At 43.8% G+C, this 14211-nt stretch overlaps 1 protein-coding gene across 2 annotated transcripts in view; it reads left to right on the top strand.

The window, feature by feature from the left end:
- Positions 1-14211, top strand: part of RAB31 (RAB31, member RAS oncogene family) — a 135830-nt gene that overhangs the window by 76509 nt on the left and 45110 nt on the right. For both annotated transcript variants that reach the window (XM_040479406.1, XM_040479407.1), the window contains exon 4: positions 13161-13232. In XM_040479406.1, the coding sequence (XP_040335340.1) occupies positions 13161-13232 (72 nt within the window). The remainder of the gene's footprint in view (positions 1-13160; positions 13233-14211) is intronic.

The raw sequence follows: 14211 nt of genomic DNA on the forward strand, positions 1-14211 counted from the left end.
CTATATTTGTTTCTGTGTGGATTATCAGCATATAGAGTACTACCTCTAGTGTTTTTTTTTTTTTTTTTTGAGAAAAAAATTTTAGTTTATTTTGTTGATTTTGAGAGAGCAAGAGTGTGAGTTGGGGAGGGGCAGAGAGAGAGAGGGAGAGAAAGAATCTCAAGCAGGCTCTGTGCTGTTAGTGCAGAGCCTGACGAGAGGCTAGATCCCGTGTAAGATCAGGACCTGAGCCGAAATCAAGAGTTGGACACTTAACCGACTGAACCACCCAGGTTGCCCCTTACCTCTCATTTTTAAATACAGTTTTATTGAGATGTAATCCACAGACCATAAATACACCCATTTAAAGTGTACAGTTCAGGGGCGCCTGGGTGGCGCAGTCGTTTAAGCGTCCGACTTCAGCCAGGTCACGATCTCGCAGTCCGTGAGTTCGAGCCCCGCGTCGGGCTCTGGGCTGATGGCTCAAAGCCTGGAGCCTGTTTCCGATTCTGTGTCTCCCTCTCTCTCTGCCCCTCCCCCGTTCATGCTCTGTCTCTCTCTGTCCCAAAAATAGATAAACGTTGAAAAAAAAAATTTATAAAGTGTACAGTTCAGTGGGCTCTAGTATGTTGACTGTGCAAGCATTGCCGCAATTAATTTTACAACATTTTCATCATCCGCAAAAGAAACCCCGAACCTATTAACAGTCATTTCCCACTTCTTCCTGAGTCCCCCAGCCCTTGGCTGCTTTTTGCCTGTAGATTTGCCTACTCTGGACATTTCATATAAATGGAATCATACAGCCTGTTTTGTTTTGTTTGGTTTTGTTTTGTTTTGTTTTTTTTGTGACTGGCTTCTTTCACTTAGGACAATGTTATCGATGTCCATCGACACTGTAACTTGAATCAGTGCTTTTTTCTTTTTCATGGCTGATTAATACTCCATTGTATGGATGCACTACATTTTGTATATCCCTCCATCAAGTGATGGACATTTAGGTTATTTTCACTTTTTGGCTGTTATGAATAAGCCTGCTACAAGCATTCATGAGTAAATAAGTTTTTGTGTAGATAGTTGTGTTTAGGAATCGAAACAAAATCTCTCAGGAACATATCTAGGAGTGAAATTGATGGGTCATGTGGTAACCCTATATTTAGCATTTTGAGGGCCTACCAAACGATTCTCCAAAGTGGCTGCACCATTTTCTGTTCCTACCAGCAGTGTATGAGGTTCTAGTTTCTCCACATTCCCACCACTTGTCTTTGCCGAACTCAAGGTTACAAGGATTTACTCCCGTATGTTCTTCTAAGAGTTCTACAGTTTTAGCTCTTACCTTTGGCTCTATGATCCGTCTGTTGTTACTTTTTGCATATCTTACAAGGAAGCGTTTTCCACCTTACTCTGTACGTTGATATCATAAAAATCAGCTGTCCCAACACGATTTGTTGAAAAGACCATTCTTGGCCCAGTTGGTTTTCTCAGCACCTTTGTTGACAATCAGTTGACCACAAATGTGAGGGTTTAATTCCGGATGCAATTCTATTTCTTTGATCTAATTTTTACCCTTCTGCCAGTACCACATTTCCCTGATTGCTGTAGCTTTTTGGCAAGTTTTGAAATTAGGAAGTATGAGTCCTTCAACTTAGTCCTTCTTTTTCAAGATTATTTTGTCTATTCCATATCCCTTGCATTTCCATAGGAATTTTAGGACCGGCTTGTACATTTTTGCAAAACCCCCAGCTGTATTTTGATAGGGATCGTGTTGAATCTGTAGATGAATTTGGGGGTTACCTACTCCTTAAACCTTTAAGTCCTAAGCGATAAGCAAGTTACAAGCTGTTTTTCATTTCTAATTGTGGACCGGAAAGGCAGCCTTGACCTCTGAATTGTACCTAAAGAAAAAATTCTGAATAAAATGTTAAATCTTTGAAATGTTAAAATGCATAACAAGTTCACATAAAACTGTACATAAGGTTATATTTGTGAAGTTATCACTTGCAATTTACCAAACTTATCATTATATTCGAAATGTATTTCACTTGACTAAATTATTTTTTTAAAAGAAGGAATCTGTCTTCAAAATATTATTATTTGCAGCTGGTTTAGCTTTTATCAGCGCTATTATCTAACTCAGGACCAGACATTATTTCTTAATACATACTGACTCAAGATAAAGTGATATGCTGACACCAATTGATTCAAAGGCTTACAGTGACTCTCCTAGTGAGTGTACAAACATGTTTTTCCTTCCAATTTTGAGATAGTTCAAGCACTCCGGGAAATAATATAATAAATGTATTTACACCACCCCGATTTGTTTAATCTTCCCTTGTTCCTTCTGTCCGAAGTTTTCCCGGAAGCTTGGGTACCTGAAGAAGGCAAAGTGACGCTGATGCCCTCTAGGAGCTGACGGTTTAGCTGCTCTGTTGAGACATTATGCTTATTCACCTCCTTTGGCTTGACCTTTGCGGCGCCTACCAAATTGGAAAGGTTAGGTGATTGGACGACGTGAGCAGAGACAGCTGAGACACAGCCAGGCAGGGCCGTGGCCGAAATGCTGGGTCTCAGTGGGTCCCTGAGACAGAAAAAAGAGAATGAAGGCGGCAGATAGAGGGGGTCGGGTTCAGCCTTGACAAACACCCAGAGACGCTTTTTGTCATCTTTCATTCTTTCCTTGGTCCCGGACTCTGTGGTTAAGGAAATGGTTCACTTTTCACAGACTGTAGCTAAAGTCAGAGGAAATTTTGACCTTTGGAAGTCCTTGAAGAATGGGGCCTCTCAGAAGCTCAGAATGTGCTGCTCTTTGTTTCTCCTCTGCTTGCCCTGCAGCCACTGGAAATACAGGCCCAGCTCCGAGTGGCGCCGGCTCGGAGCCGACAGAACACAGAATCTGATTCGACAACACACAGAATCTGCTCCTCACCCACTGCCGGAGGGAAACTGCTTCACTCTATTGCACCTTTTCCTGCACCCACTCACTAGAGAACGATTTTTGTAGGAATTCACCTGCAGTGGAAGAGGGTCAGTGCCCGGTTTTGCTTTCCTCTCCCCATCACAAGAGAACAGTGTTTTAATTAGTGCAAATTGAGATCCTGAGAAGGGAAATATTCCTTCTCTCCACCCTTTGCTCCCATAACACTCCCCGGAAGGGAAATCCAGATGAAGATTTTGCGGCAAGGAGAAACATCAGAAGCTTGCAAATCTGGCATATGATGTTAAAAATGAAGTCAACAGGGGCGCCTGGGTGGCGCAGTCAGTTAAGCGTCCGACTTCAGCCAGGTCACGATCTCGCGGTCTGTGAGTTCGAGCCCCGCGTCAGGCTCTGGGCTGATGGCTCGGAGCCTGGAGCCTGTTTCCGATTCTGTGTCTCCCTCCCTTTCTGCCCCTCCCCCGTTCATGCTCTGTCTCTCTCTGTCCCAAAAATAAATAAACGTTGAAAAAAAATTAAAAAAAAAAAAATGAAGTCAACAGCTCCTGATAGGGCGGTGCCACCACATCTACTTTGAGAAGAAGCCTCAGGAATCACCGTATTTAAAAGTGGTACGGCTGAAGAGGTCCAGTGGTATTTAAAAATTGGTGACAGAGGGGCGCCTGGGTGGCCCAGTCAGTTGAGCATCCCTCTCTTGGTTTCTGCTCAGGTCATGATCTCACGGTTTGTGGGTTCAAGCCCCACGGGGCGGGGGCTCTTCACAGTCAGTGTGGATCCTGCTTGGGATTCTCTCTCTCCTTCTCTCTGCCCCTCCCCCACTCGCTCTCTTGGTCTTTCTCGAAATAAATAAACTTTAGAAAATAAATAAAAGTTGGTGACAGAAACTGCCCAAGGAAGTGTGACTGTGGCATTTGAAGAGGGGCATCGGACGGCAGAGGTGTGGGCACCCAGAGAGCCGCCTTTAAGGGCATATCTGGTTCCCATTTGGGGGTGTTGGTGTCATTTAGGAAATTAGGAGTTTCGGTGCAGAGTGCCACTGGCAGGAGGGAAAGAGGAAGGACATGTCCATATATTAAAATAAATGTAGTAAGCCCTGAGGGAAACTCTCCAAGCACTTCTGCCCTCAGCCAGTGCGCTGGGAAAGCCGGAAGTGAGGGACCGGAAGCGGGAAGTGAACAGACAGGAAGCGTGGAGAGTAGAGGCTCAAGCCTACGTTGATCTTAAAAAGCAAGGCTGGGCCGCCCCTGCCTGCAAGTAGCCCCTGCCCCTTGCCCCTTCTACACCCTCTCTGTCACAAGAGACCCCACTGTTGTTCTTTGTTCCGCGGTGGGTGTCTCCCCCTCCTCTCTGGGCGTCCAGGGCCGCCCGCCCTGCCCCCTCCGTGGGGACAGGGTCTGGGAGGGACCGTGACGCCGCTAAATGAAGATGCTTCACAAATCGGGCAACGACATTTTACTGGAGTGTGTTTTAGTCTGGGACGCCCTAAGTAGCTTCTAATTATGAAGCATTGCCTCTGCCTCCTGGGTTGAGGCCAGTTTCCGTTCTCCGACGCTCAGAGGGCCAGGACTGCAGGCAGCGCGCCGGAGACAGGCGTCCCGGGGCTGGGGTTGCGCTTGTTAAGAATCTAAGAAGCACTGTATCTGGTTGTGTTTTTCTCCTCGTTCCTCCCCCAACTCCCCCATTCCCTCCTCACCCTCGCCTTCCCGCCCCTCCCCGTCCCCATTCACTTCTTTGTGCACCTAATTTCCCAAGTCTGGTCAAGATACAAACCAAAGGGTGTATGAAGCCAGCGAATGCCATTCTTGACAAGGAAATGAGGCACACGGGGACTTCGTTCAATAACAAAAGAGGGTGCTCCTGAAGGCCAGAAGGACGTGTCTAAGCAGGAATAGCTGGAGTGTGCTTAGAACACAGAGCTCCCTGTTTGGAGACATTGAAATCCAGGGCAGCCCCTTTGAAGGCGGGCCTGACTCCACCCTTGTCCTTCCCCTTCTCTGTTTGTTTCCTATGGCTGCTGTAACAGATAACCACGCATGTGGTAGCTCGAAACGGCACAAGTTTACTTGCTCACAGCTCAGAAAGTCACAAGTCTGAGAAGGGTGTCACCGGGCTCATAACCAAGGCATAGGCAGGGCCGTGTTCCTTTCTGGAGGCTTTGGGGGAAGAATCCGTTCCTGGCCTTTTTCAGAGGCTGCCCGCATTCCTTGGTTTGTGGCCCCTCCCTCCATCCGCAAGGCCGGCAGCAGAAGCTCTTCCATGCTCTGACTCTCTTGCCTCCCTCTGCCAATTGTAAGGACGCTTAGGATGACACTGGACACTGTATAATGGAGGATAATCTTTCCATCTCAAGGTCAGCTGGTCAGCAACCTTAATTCCGTTAGCAGTCTTAACCCCCCCTTGCCATGTACCATAACATATTTCCTGGTCCCAGGGATTAGGATGTGGACATCTTTGGGGGCTGTAATTCCACCTGCCAACTCCTGCTTCCCCATCGCTTAGTACCTGTCGTGTACCACGTGTTCAGTAGATACTTGTTGAATGAGTGAATACGTGTGTAAGCCCGTATCTGCATTACGTCAACTTAAGCAACATTTCATTGCAGAGAAGCAACTGAGAAATGGAAAGACGCATGCAATTTGGAGTCAGAAGACTGTGTTCAAGGTCTAGTCACACCATTGAAGAGCTGTGTGTCCGTGGGCAGTTGATGTAACCATTCTGAGCCTATTTTCTCACCTGTAAAATGGGAACAGTCTTACCCAGTGAACTTGCCTTCACAGGGTTAGGGACTCATCACATGTGTTCCATCGTTATATATTTGTTGAGTCCCTGCTATGGCCCAGATAGGGGGTCGGGGAAGGGTCGCACAGGAGGTGACCCTTGAAAAAGGTGTGAATGAAGTGAGGGAGTGAGGATATCTAGTGGAGGGTGGTCCAGGCTGGGGAAGGCATGTGAGATAAGCTTGAGGGCTCCACGTGGCTGCATGTTGAGGGAGCAGGGAGGAGGCCAGGGGCTGGAGAGAGAGGGCGGGGGAGACGAGCCTAGTGCCCTAGTGACACCATAGGACACAGTTTGGATTTTATGCTTAGTACATTGGAAGGGTTTTGAAAAGTGACACAGTTGGAAGAAAAACGTCAGTTGCTTTACAGTTAAAATAATATGATGCCAAGTATTTGCTTCAGAAGGTTTTAGCAGCGGGGTGGGAAGGGAGGTGGAAACATGCCCGCGGCCATGTATTCGGGGTGATCGTGAGGCTAGGGGATGAGAATCTGGAAGTGCATTGTACCATGCTCTCTTCTGGTGCGTATGTTTGAAAATTTCCACAATTAAAAAGTTAAAAATAGATTCGATGGTATGTGTAAATAACACAACTCAGAAGTTAAAAAAAGGATCCCTCTGGGTGCTGTGTGGCCAGCATGGAGGCCACTGCAGTATTTAAATGCCGTAATGGAAACTTCCAGATAGTCCAGGAACGATGCACTCAGGCTGCACTCAGTGAACACAGCACACAGTCCTGGGTGCCCGGTGCTTTGGGGATGAATGAAACCACACGCCTGCAAGTGTGTGATTCCAATCCCTTTCTAGCAAGGTGCTGTCATAGACTCGGGAAGCTCCTCAAGGGTGCCCAGCAAGGCAGGCTTTCCTGCGGGCGCCGTGGTGGCAGGGCTTCGGGACGGGTGCCGCTGCCGGGGGGCACTGGGTTAGGCCCCGCTGTGGGGCCCACAGAGCAAAGTGTCTTCTGCTCTGGGCGTAATCCCAGGTGATGTTGGCTTGCTGTCCCATTCTGCAGGGAGGCCTCTCGAAGATGGGATGTTTTCTGTGAACAGGAGGCTACACACAGGTGGGAGAGACCAAAGCAACCTGAGCAGAGTAGAGAGAGGGAGAACCATGACCAACCTTTGTGGCATTTCCTTCAAATGAATGGTGACTGTGTGTGATGAGAAACACAGATAACTTAGGGACAGGGTGGGGCAGAGTTCTGGACTTTGAGGAAATTCCATTGGCTTGCTAACAGACAGGAATTAGAGCTGAGGTTCTCTGCAGTTGGGTATTACATGGGTGGGGAAAAATGTATTTCTGCATCATTTCAAGACCTTGACTTCTGTCTCCTACATTATTCTAAGGATCAGAATAGCCTAGTTCATTGCCTTGTCTTTTACAAAACACGAATCCATGCCCTCCCCACCAACACCGTTTTTTTTTTGTGGAAAGAGGTTTGGATTTGGGTTGTTTCATTTTCTACTAGAGAAGGTTTGCACTGTACCTTGTCAAAAAGGAGCCACATGGAGGTCAGGTTACCTCTAAAATCCAGCTTCCTTCTGATACTTTGGCTTCAATACTTTGATCCCCTAATGCTGAGGACGCTGTTTGACTTTAATTGGCAAAATGAAAGAAAGAAGAAGGAAGGGGAGGGAAAAAAAAAATCCCTTCTCATTGTAAAAGTAATGTAACCTATTAAAATTAAAAAAAAATCTGGACGCATCAAAACAAGTGACGGGCTGCCTATAATGGCAGTTTTCAGAAATCATATCGTTAATAGTCTGCTGTATAATTTCCCAGCCCTTTTTCTTTTCAACTTTACCTGCTAATGGGTTTTAGGACATCTGAGTGGGCATATTAAATAGGCCTCTGCTTTTCTGTGGAGAGAGAGGGTCTGTGTAAAAATCAGAAACATTCTTCTGAATGGCACATAAAGAACATTCAGTGATGGTTTTTCCATTCAGCGTTTGCCAGCTGGGAATGTTGGGAATGTCAAGAATTTTCCTCTACCACTTCCCTCTTTGTTTGAATCCTAATGAACCACGGGATATGTTTTGGCTTCTGCCCTCGACTGTCCCTGGCCTCAGGGTTCTGTGGGATGGTGAGAATTTCTGATCCTGTGCTGGCACCAGAGGCAGAACAGCATTGACTCCCGGGCTGCATTGAAGCGACTCACCAAGGACACTGTTCTCTGAACATCGTAACACATAACCAATCCCTACAAGTTCCTGGACCTGATGCCAGAGCGTTCTGGCTTGGATAGTTCTCATCTGGGGAGGCAGAGCCCAGCTGGAACTTGTCCTTGTTTGGAAACTTGATGTATTTTCCACTACTGCTCATTCTTGACATGCACGATTTTTTTGCTGCTGTGGAATTTATGATGCCACAAACCTGCATTTAAGGAATTTTGCCTGAAGCAGACTGGGTGGTCTGGAGGATTTGGCTATTTCCTGGAATAATAATTTCCACTGTGTGCTGAGTAGTGTGTGAATGTACACACGTACAGGGTGGTGTGGGATGGGAAGAAAGGACATTTGTGTTACAGGTAAAACACCCGGAAGAATCAAAAGCAGGGCAAAGGGAAGAGGTTTCATCCAGACTCTGTCCTGCCTTGGCCGTGAGTGTCATCACAGAGCTGGAAAAACCTTAGTTATCACCACCACCACCCCAACCCCCACAGCTACCCACAGTTTACAGAATAAAGAAACCAGAACAGAGTCAGGCAGCCAGGCATGGATGTCTCGACTCCGAGTCTAGATCTTTTCGTACTTTGCCTTTAAGGTGGGTTCTGAGCATACCTGGTCTCGAGATGTTAAAAAATGCTACTTGGAAAAAGGTAAAGAAAATTGAGAATTCTGAGTTAAAACCAAAACAAATAGGTTTCTTGACTATACTAATTTTCAGAGCTTCTCACTCACTAATAATACTTTGTCAATCTCCGAGGAAGCGTTATCATGTACAACGTTGGTCAAACTTACTTGGCCAAGAAACCTTTTTTCCAAAAAGCACCTCGTGGGCCCAGGGTTCTGCAGAAGACCCTAGGGAAGTACCAGCCTGCTCTATCTTGCCTCTTGTGTCATCTTCTGTTTTTTCAGAAATGTAAATTTCACTGCTGCCTGGAAGTCCATTGTATGGCTAAGCCAAATTTACGTTTCTGGTCCCTGATCGTTAGACGTTGACATTGGTTCCGATTTGTCAGCATTACTGATGATTCTGGAGTGAATTTTGGTTACTCTGTGCCCATCTCTGATCATTCCCTTCAGAAGTGCCATTGTTGAATCAGTGTATGAACATTTTCAAGACTCTTGATATTCCTTGTCTGGTTGTTTTATAGAAAGATTATGCCCACTTTATCCTTCTCCCAGTTGCTGGAAGTGGGGGCAAGGTTAGCATACATCTGTAAAAGCTAAGTCTGAGCAGCTTGAAGAAGACCATTCCCCTCCCTCTTATTCTGTGGACATACAACAGTTGAAAAATACACAGTCACACACACGAAGGACATACACAGCCATTTCTTTTGAGAGTCAGATTGGCTTTTCATAATTCCCCGTGCTGCTTCTAAATAATTAAAGAGTTATCTGAGCACTTTAATTTGGCATTCTAGATATTTTGTTGGATAGTTAGGAAAGAAGGGATTTTGAATTGGCTTCTGTCATGCTCATTTTCAAAGAACCTCTCAAGGTGAGATTTAAAAATTATATCAATCTCATGTGATCGGGAAACTGTTTCTGGAAGAACCTTTTTATGTAAGTGTTTTTATCAGTCTTAATTCAGACTCTACGGAAATTGAGTTATGTCATGTCGAGTATTGAAGCTAATTGTGGTGCTTTTGTTTTTATATTTGTATGGGAAAGAGTATACACATTGTAGGCTAGAAGTGATTTATCGTTTTGTCCTCCACAAATATTATCCGTTGGTCAATGCATTATTGGGTTTTAGAACTGAGACTTGAACTTTTAACTCATTAAAACTCCCAAGCCCCCGGCAATAAAGTCATTTAAGTGGCTTCACCAACAGATTTATTTCAAAATGATTCCATTTGGGGGAAGGAAAGAACAAGTAATGCATTATATACAAAGATCTATTCAATAATTCATGAGACCTGCACACCAGTGACCATTTTAGATTCAGTTCATAGTATTGTAGCTGAAAATGAACTCTGTCTTAAGAAGATATCCGCGATTTGCTCCTCTTTGTGCTTGAGTCCACAAGTATCTTGATTTTTGAGATACAGATTTTGTTCCTACGTGGTGTGTTTATGTGGACCTTTCTTATTATGGAGGCTATATTGAAAAAAAAAATGGGCGTTTTATATAATTGGGCTAAAAGAACACTTTATATGCATTCTTAACCCTTAGCAAAGCAGAAGTGTTTCAGAAATACGTTCCTTTTATCCTCCCTTTGGGCAGGAATTCTGACTTTATTCTCTACATGTGGATGGGACTGCTAAAGGACAGATTAAAAATAGATTTAGTGATGTGTAACAATTACAACAGACACCCAGTGTTGGGCACTGAATATGAAAGGCACACATGGTAAATGGTCTGCTGTCCTCCAGGGGGTCCTGGCAAGTGGCCAGGGCCCGTCAGCTGGGAACTCCTGGGTTCATCCTGAGCTCCATTCAACCCGTTCCCTTTTCTGAAAAACCACAGAGGCCCCATGGCTATTTCTGTTCAAGGTGGAGGCTTGCACCAGGGCGTGAGAGTTGAGAAAGAGCCTGTTTCCTTCCACACTCTGGAGAGTGCTGCCCTAGCCCTCTACAGCGCATTACGAGGGATGCCTTGGGAACTAACGTGCTTCAAATCTCCAAGTAGGATCATTTCAATTTGGCAAGGCTTTATTCAGTGATAAGTATTATGTGGGAAACCAACACGAATGAGTGAGATGGTTTTGTTGGAAAAGCTTCAGGATCTATCCTGCCTTCCCTCCCTGCTCCTTATCCTACTCTCTAATAAAAATGGTTGCTTTTTCTTTTCAACTTAAAAACCTATGTAAAAAAATCATTGTAAACATTTATGCTCTACAGGCTCTCATGAGAAGAATGTACAAGTCACTAGAAATCCCACTGTTAACATTTTGAGAAACATTGTTGTAGCCGTAGACATAGACAGACCACCTCACATTCTATTCTAAATTATAGTATGCTTCATAAGCAGCTTCGAGACTGTTTCTTTCCCCCTTTAACAGTATGTAATCGTTTCCTAAAAATAAAAACCCTCACCATCATTTTAATTGTTGCAGAATATTCTGTTATATACAGACACCATTAATGGATTCTCTATGATGAACCGTTAGGTCGTTTTCAAATATTTGCTCCCATGTGTAACATAGGGATGAGGGCCATTGTGTGTGTGATGAGCTCCTTTAAGTGGAGTTGGTGGGCCGAACAATAGGCACATTTCAACTTTTGGTATATATTACCAACAGCGGCTTTTAAAGAGAGTCTCTCTCTGTTTTTTAAGTAAAAATTATATATTTAAGGTGTACAACATGATTTGATGTACATACACATAGTGAAATTGTTACGACAGTCAAAGTAATTAATACATCTTCTCACATAGTTACCTTTTCCCTTTGTTAAACGATGATAACACCTGAAATTTTCTCTCTTGGCAAATTTCCAGATTCAATACTCTATAATTAACCATAGGCATCAGGCTGTGCCTTCTATCTCTGCAACTTATTCCTCCCATGTAACTGCAACTTTGTAACCTTTCACCAACATCTCCCCAACCCCTCCCCTCCCTGTTCCTGGTAACCACCCTTCTACTCTCTGTTTCTATGTATTTGACTTTTTTAGATCCCATGTATAAGTGAGATCATGCAGGTTGTTTTGTTTCTGCATCTGGCTTATTTCATTTGGCATAATATCTTTTAGATTCATCCATGTTGTTGCAAATGGCAGGATTTCCTTTTTTAAGGCTGGGTAATATTCCACTGTGTGTGTGTGTGTGTGTGTGTGTGTGTGTGTGTGTGTGTGTGGTGTGTGTGTATACACATCACCTTTTCTTCCTTTCTTCATTCCTCAATAGACACTTAGGTTGTTTCCATGTCTTGTTCATTGCAAATAATGCTTCAGTGAACATGGAAGTGCAGATATCTCTTCGAGCTATTGAAGAGATTTCCTTTAGGCATATAACCAAAAGGGGGATTGCTGGATCGTATAGTTCTGTGTTTTTTGTGTTGCCTGCATACTGTTTTCAATAGTGGCTGCACCAGTTTACATTCCCAACAGTGCATCAGGGTTCCCTTTTCCCTTTTCTCCACATCCTCACCAACGCTTGTTATCTTTTTTTTTTTTTTTAAAGAGAGAGAGCATGCACACATGAGTCGGGGAGGGACAGAGGGAAAGAGAGAGAGAATCCTAAGCAAGCTCTGCACTCAGCACGGAGCCCGACACAGGGCTCAATCCCACGACCCTGGGATCATGACTTGAGCCTAAGCCAGGAGCTGGACGCTCAACTGATTGAGCCACCCAGCACCCCCCCCCCTTTCTTTTTGATAACAGCCATCGTAACAGGTGTGATATCTCATTGTGATTTTGATTTGCGTTTCCCTGAGGATTAGTGATATTGAATGTCTTTTTATAAGAAGGTCTTCAAATACATTCCCAGGTAACATATGAGAATGCTCCCCTGCCCGAATCCATACCAACTGTGGATATAGTAAATCTTTTTAATATTTAATAAGTTACTACATGCCTCTTCATTGCTTTTATTTTCATTTCTTTTACTGTAATTGAATGTTTGAAAATATTTACTGGCAATTTATATCTCTTCCTTGGAGATTTAGCTACGCGTATCCTTTGACCATTTTTCGCCTGAGCTATCTTTTTCTTACTGGCTTTTAAAACCTTCCCACGATGTATCCAGATGTATCCAAAGATCTATCCTTCAAAATATTCGTAGACTCTGTATGTATCCTCAGCATAATTATCTATCATGTTTAGAGATAAAGGGTTCTAGTGACCAATGGGACTTGATGTGCTCACATTTTGGAATGGAGCTCGTCTGTGTCACTGTGTTCATTTGAGGGATGGCAGCCGTATAGGCTGAGGGTGGCTTGGGGAGGTGTCCTGGCTCAATGTTCCTCATTAAAGGCTCAGTGAGGGTCTTGTGATCTGTGCCAGTCTCTTCTTGTCCTCCCCTTGGCAAGCATCTTTTTCTTACCACTCTGTCATCCTAATGAGATGTCCGTGGATCCGTCGTATCAGATAAGTGATGAGCAGTGGAGAAAAGAAAATTCATAGAAGAGTAACATTTAAAGCAAAACGTATTTTTGGCCTTTTCCCAAAAGTGAATTTCATGGTCTATAAGCCACAAGCACATGTGTAGTCAAGGAGGAGAATTTATTGCCTAATACAAACCCTGGGAAAATTCTAAGGGGAGTTCAGGGATCTTACAGGGATAATGTAGGATGAAACTTTTATATTTTAATTTGAAGTTGCATGAAATGTGTTGACTTTGGCCTAAAACTATTCATTGTTCTTAAACAGTTTCATTCACTGGCTCCCATGTACTATCGTGGATCCGCTGCAGCTGTCATAGTATATGATATTACCAAACAGGTAAGAATGTCCCCTTCAAAACGGCCCCATTTGTGTTGATTCTCTGTCTTCAAAAGACCAAAACAGAGACTTGACTGCTTGTCATCCCAGGAGCCTGGAATGAGACTTCACAGCATGGTAGCCAGGGATAATCAACACCATCTATTGAGTTTATTCACCTGTATATAGTGAAGCATTTCAAATTTTTCTACCAAATTAAGTAAACAACAATGATCATTCATTTTTCAAATTGACCGTCTGCTCGTAGAGGCAAGGTCATGTCTGCCAAGTACCCCTCTCCAGAATGTCAGCCTTTTAAGTGGAGGAAAATGATTTGGTTAAGTTCTGCATGTTTTGTGATTATGGAATACTTATTTTTTATTAGTGTTTCCATCACACTACTTAAAATGTCAAGGATAATGTTGACGTATGTATTGTATATATGTAGTATACCACATTTTTAGTTATCACGTTGGGGATCTAGGCTATCCATCAAGTAACTGCAGTGGTTTGCTGACTTTCCACTCCTGGAGTGCTGACTCAGCTCACAGGACTGCTGGTCTAATGATCCATCACTGTTACTGTCCATGAGTTCCTGACCACTTCTACCTAGATGTGCTGTCTACCTTGGCTGGTTTGCTGGAGGATGGTTGGGAGTAAGGGCAGAAAGGAAATCAGGATTTCTCTTGTCTCTCTGTCTCTCTCTCGTGTGTGTGTGTATTCTTTTTCTTTCCTGAAATAAGCACGAACATGTCTAGTCCTATGACTGAGTCTTTTTCATGCTGAGTCAAGGCTGTAATTTTCAATTGATGTTATTTATAGAAGAAAATTACTAACATGACTTTCTTCAGTTCATCAAGTTTCAATTTTAGAAAAGGAAAGTTCTACAGGTTATTTAAGTATAACTTAGCTAATAAGTTTTGTGCCAGGACAGGGGTGGGATGTTAATGTACATGAGTTCCCTGAAAATATTTTCGTCTATTAAATTGGGTTGGGTTTA

The sequence above is a fragment of the Herpailurus yagouaroundi genome, unplaced genomic scaffold (assembly GCF_014898765.1).
Source record: "Herpailurus yagouaroundi ecotype Mexico unplaced genomic scaffold, PumYag 142, whole genome shotgun sequence".
Classification (NCBI taxonomy): Eukaryota; Metazoa; Chordata; class Mammalia; order Carnivora; family Felidae; genus Herpailurus; species Herpailurus yagouaroundi.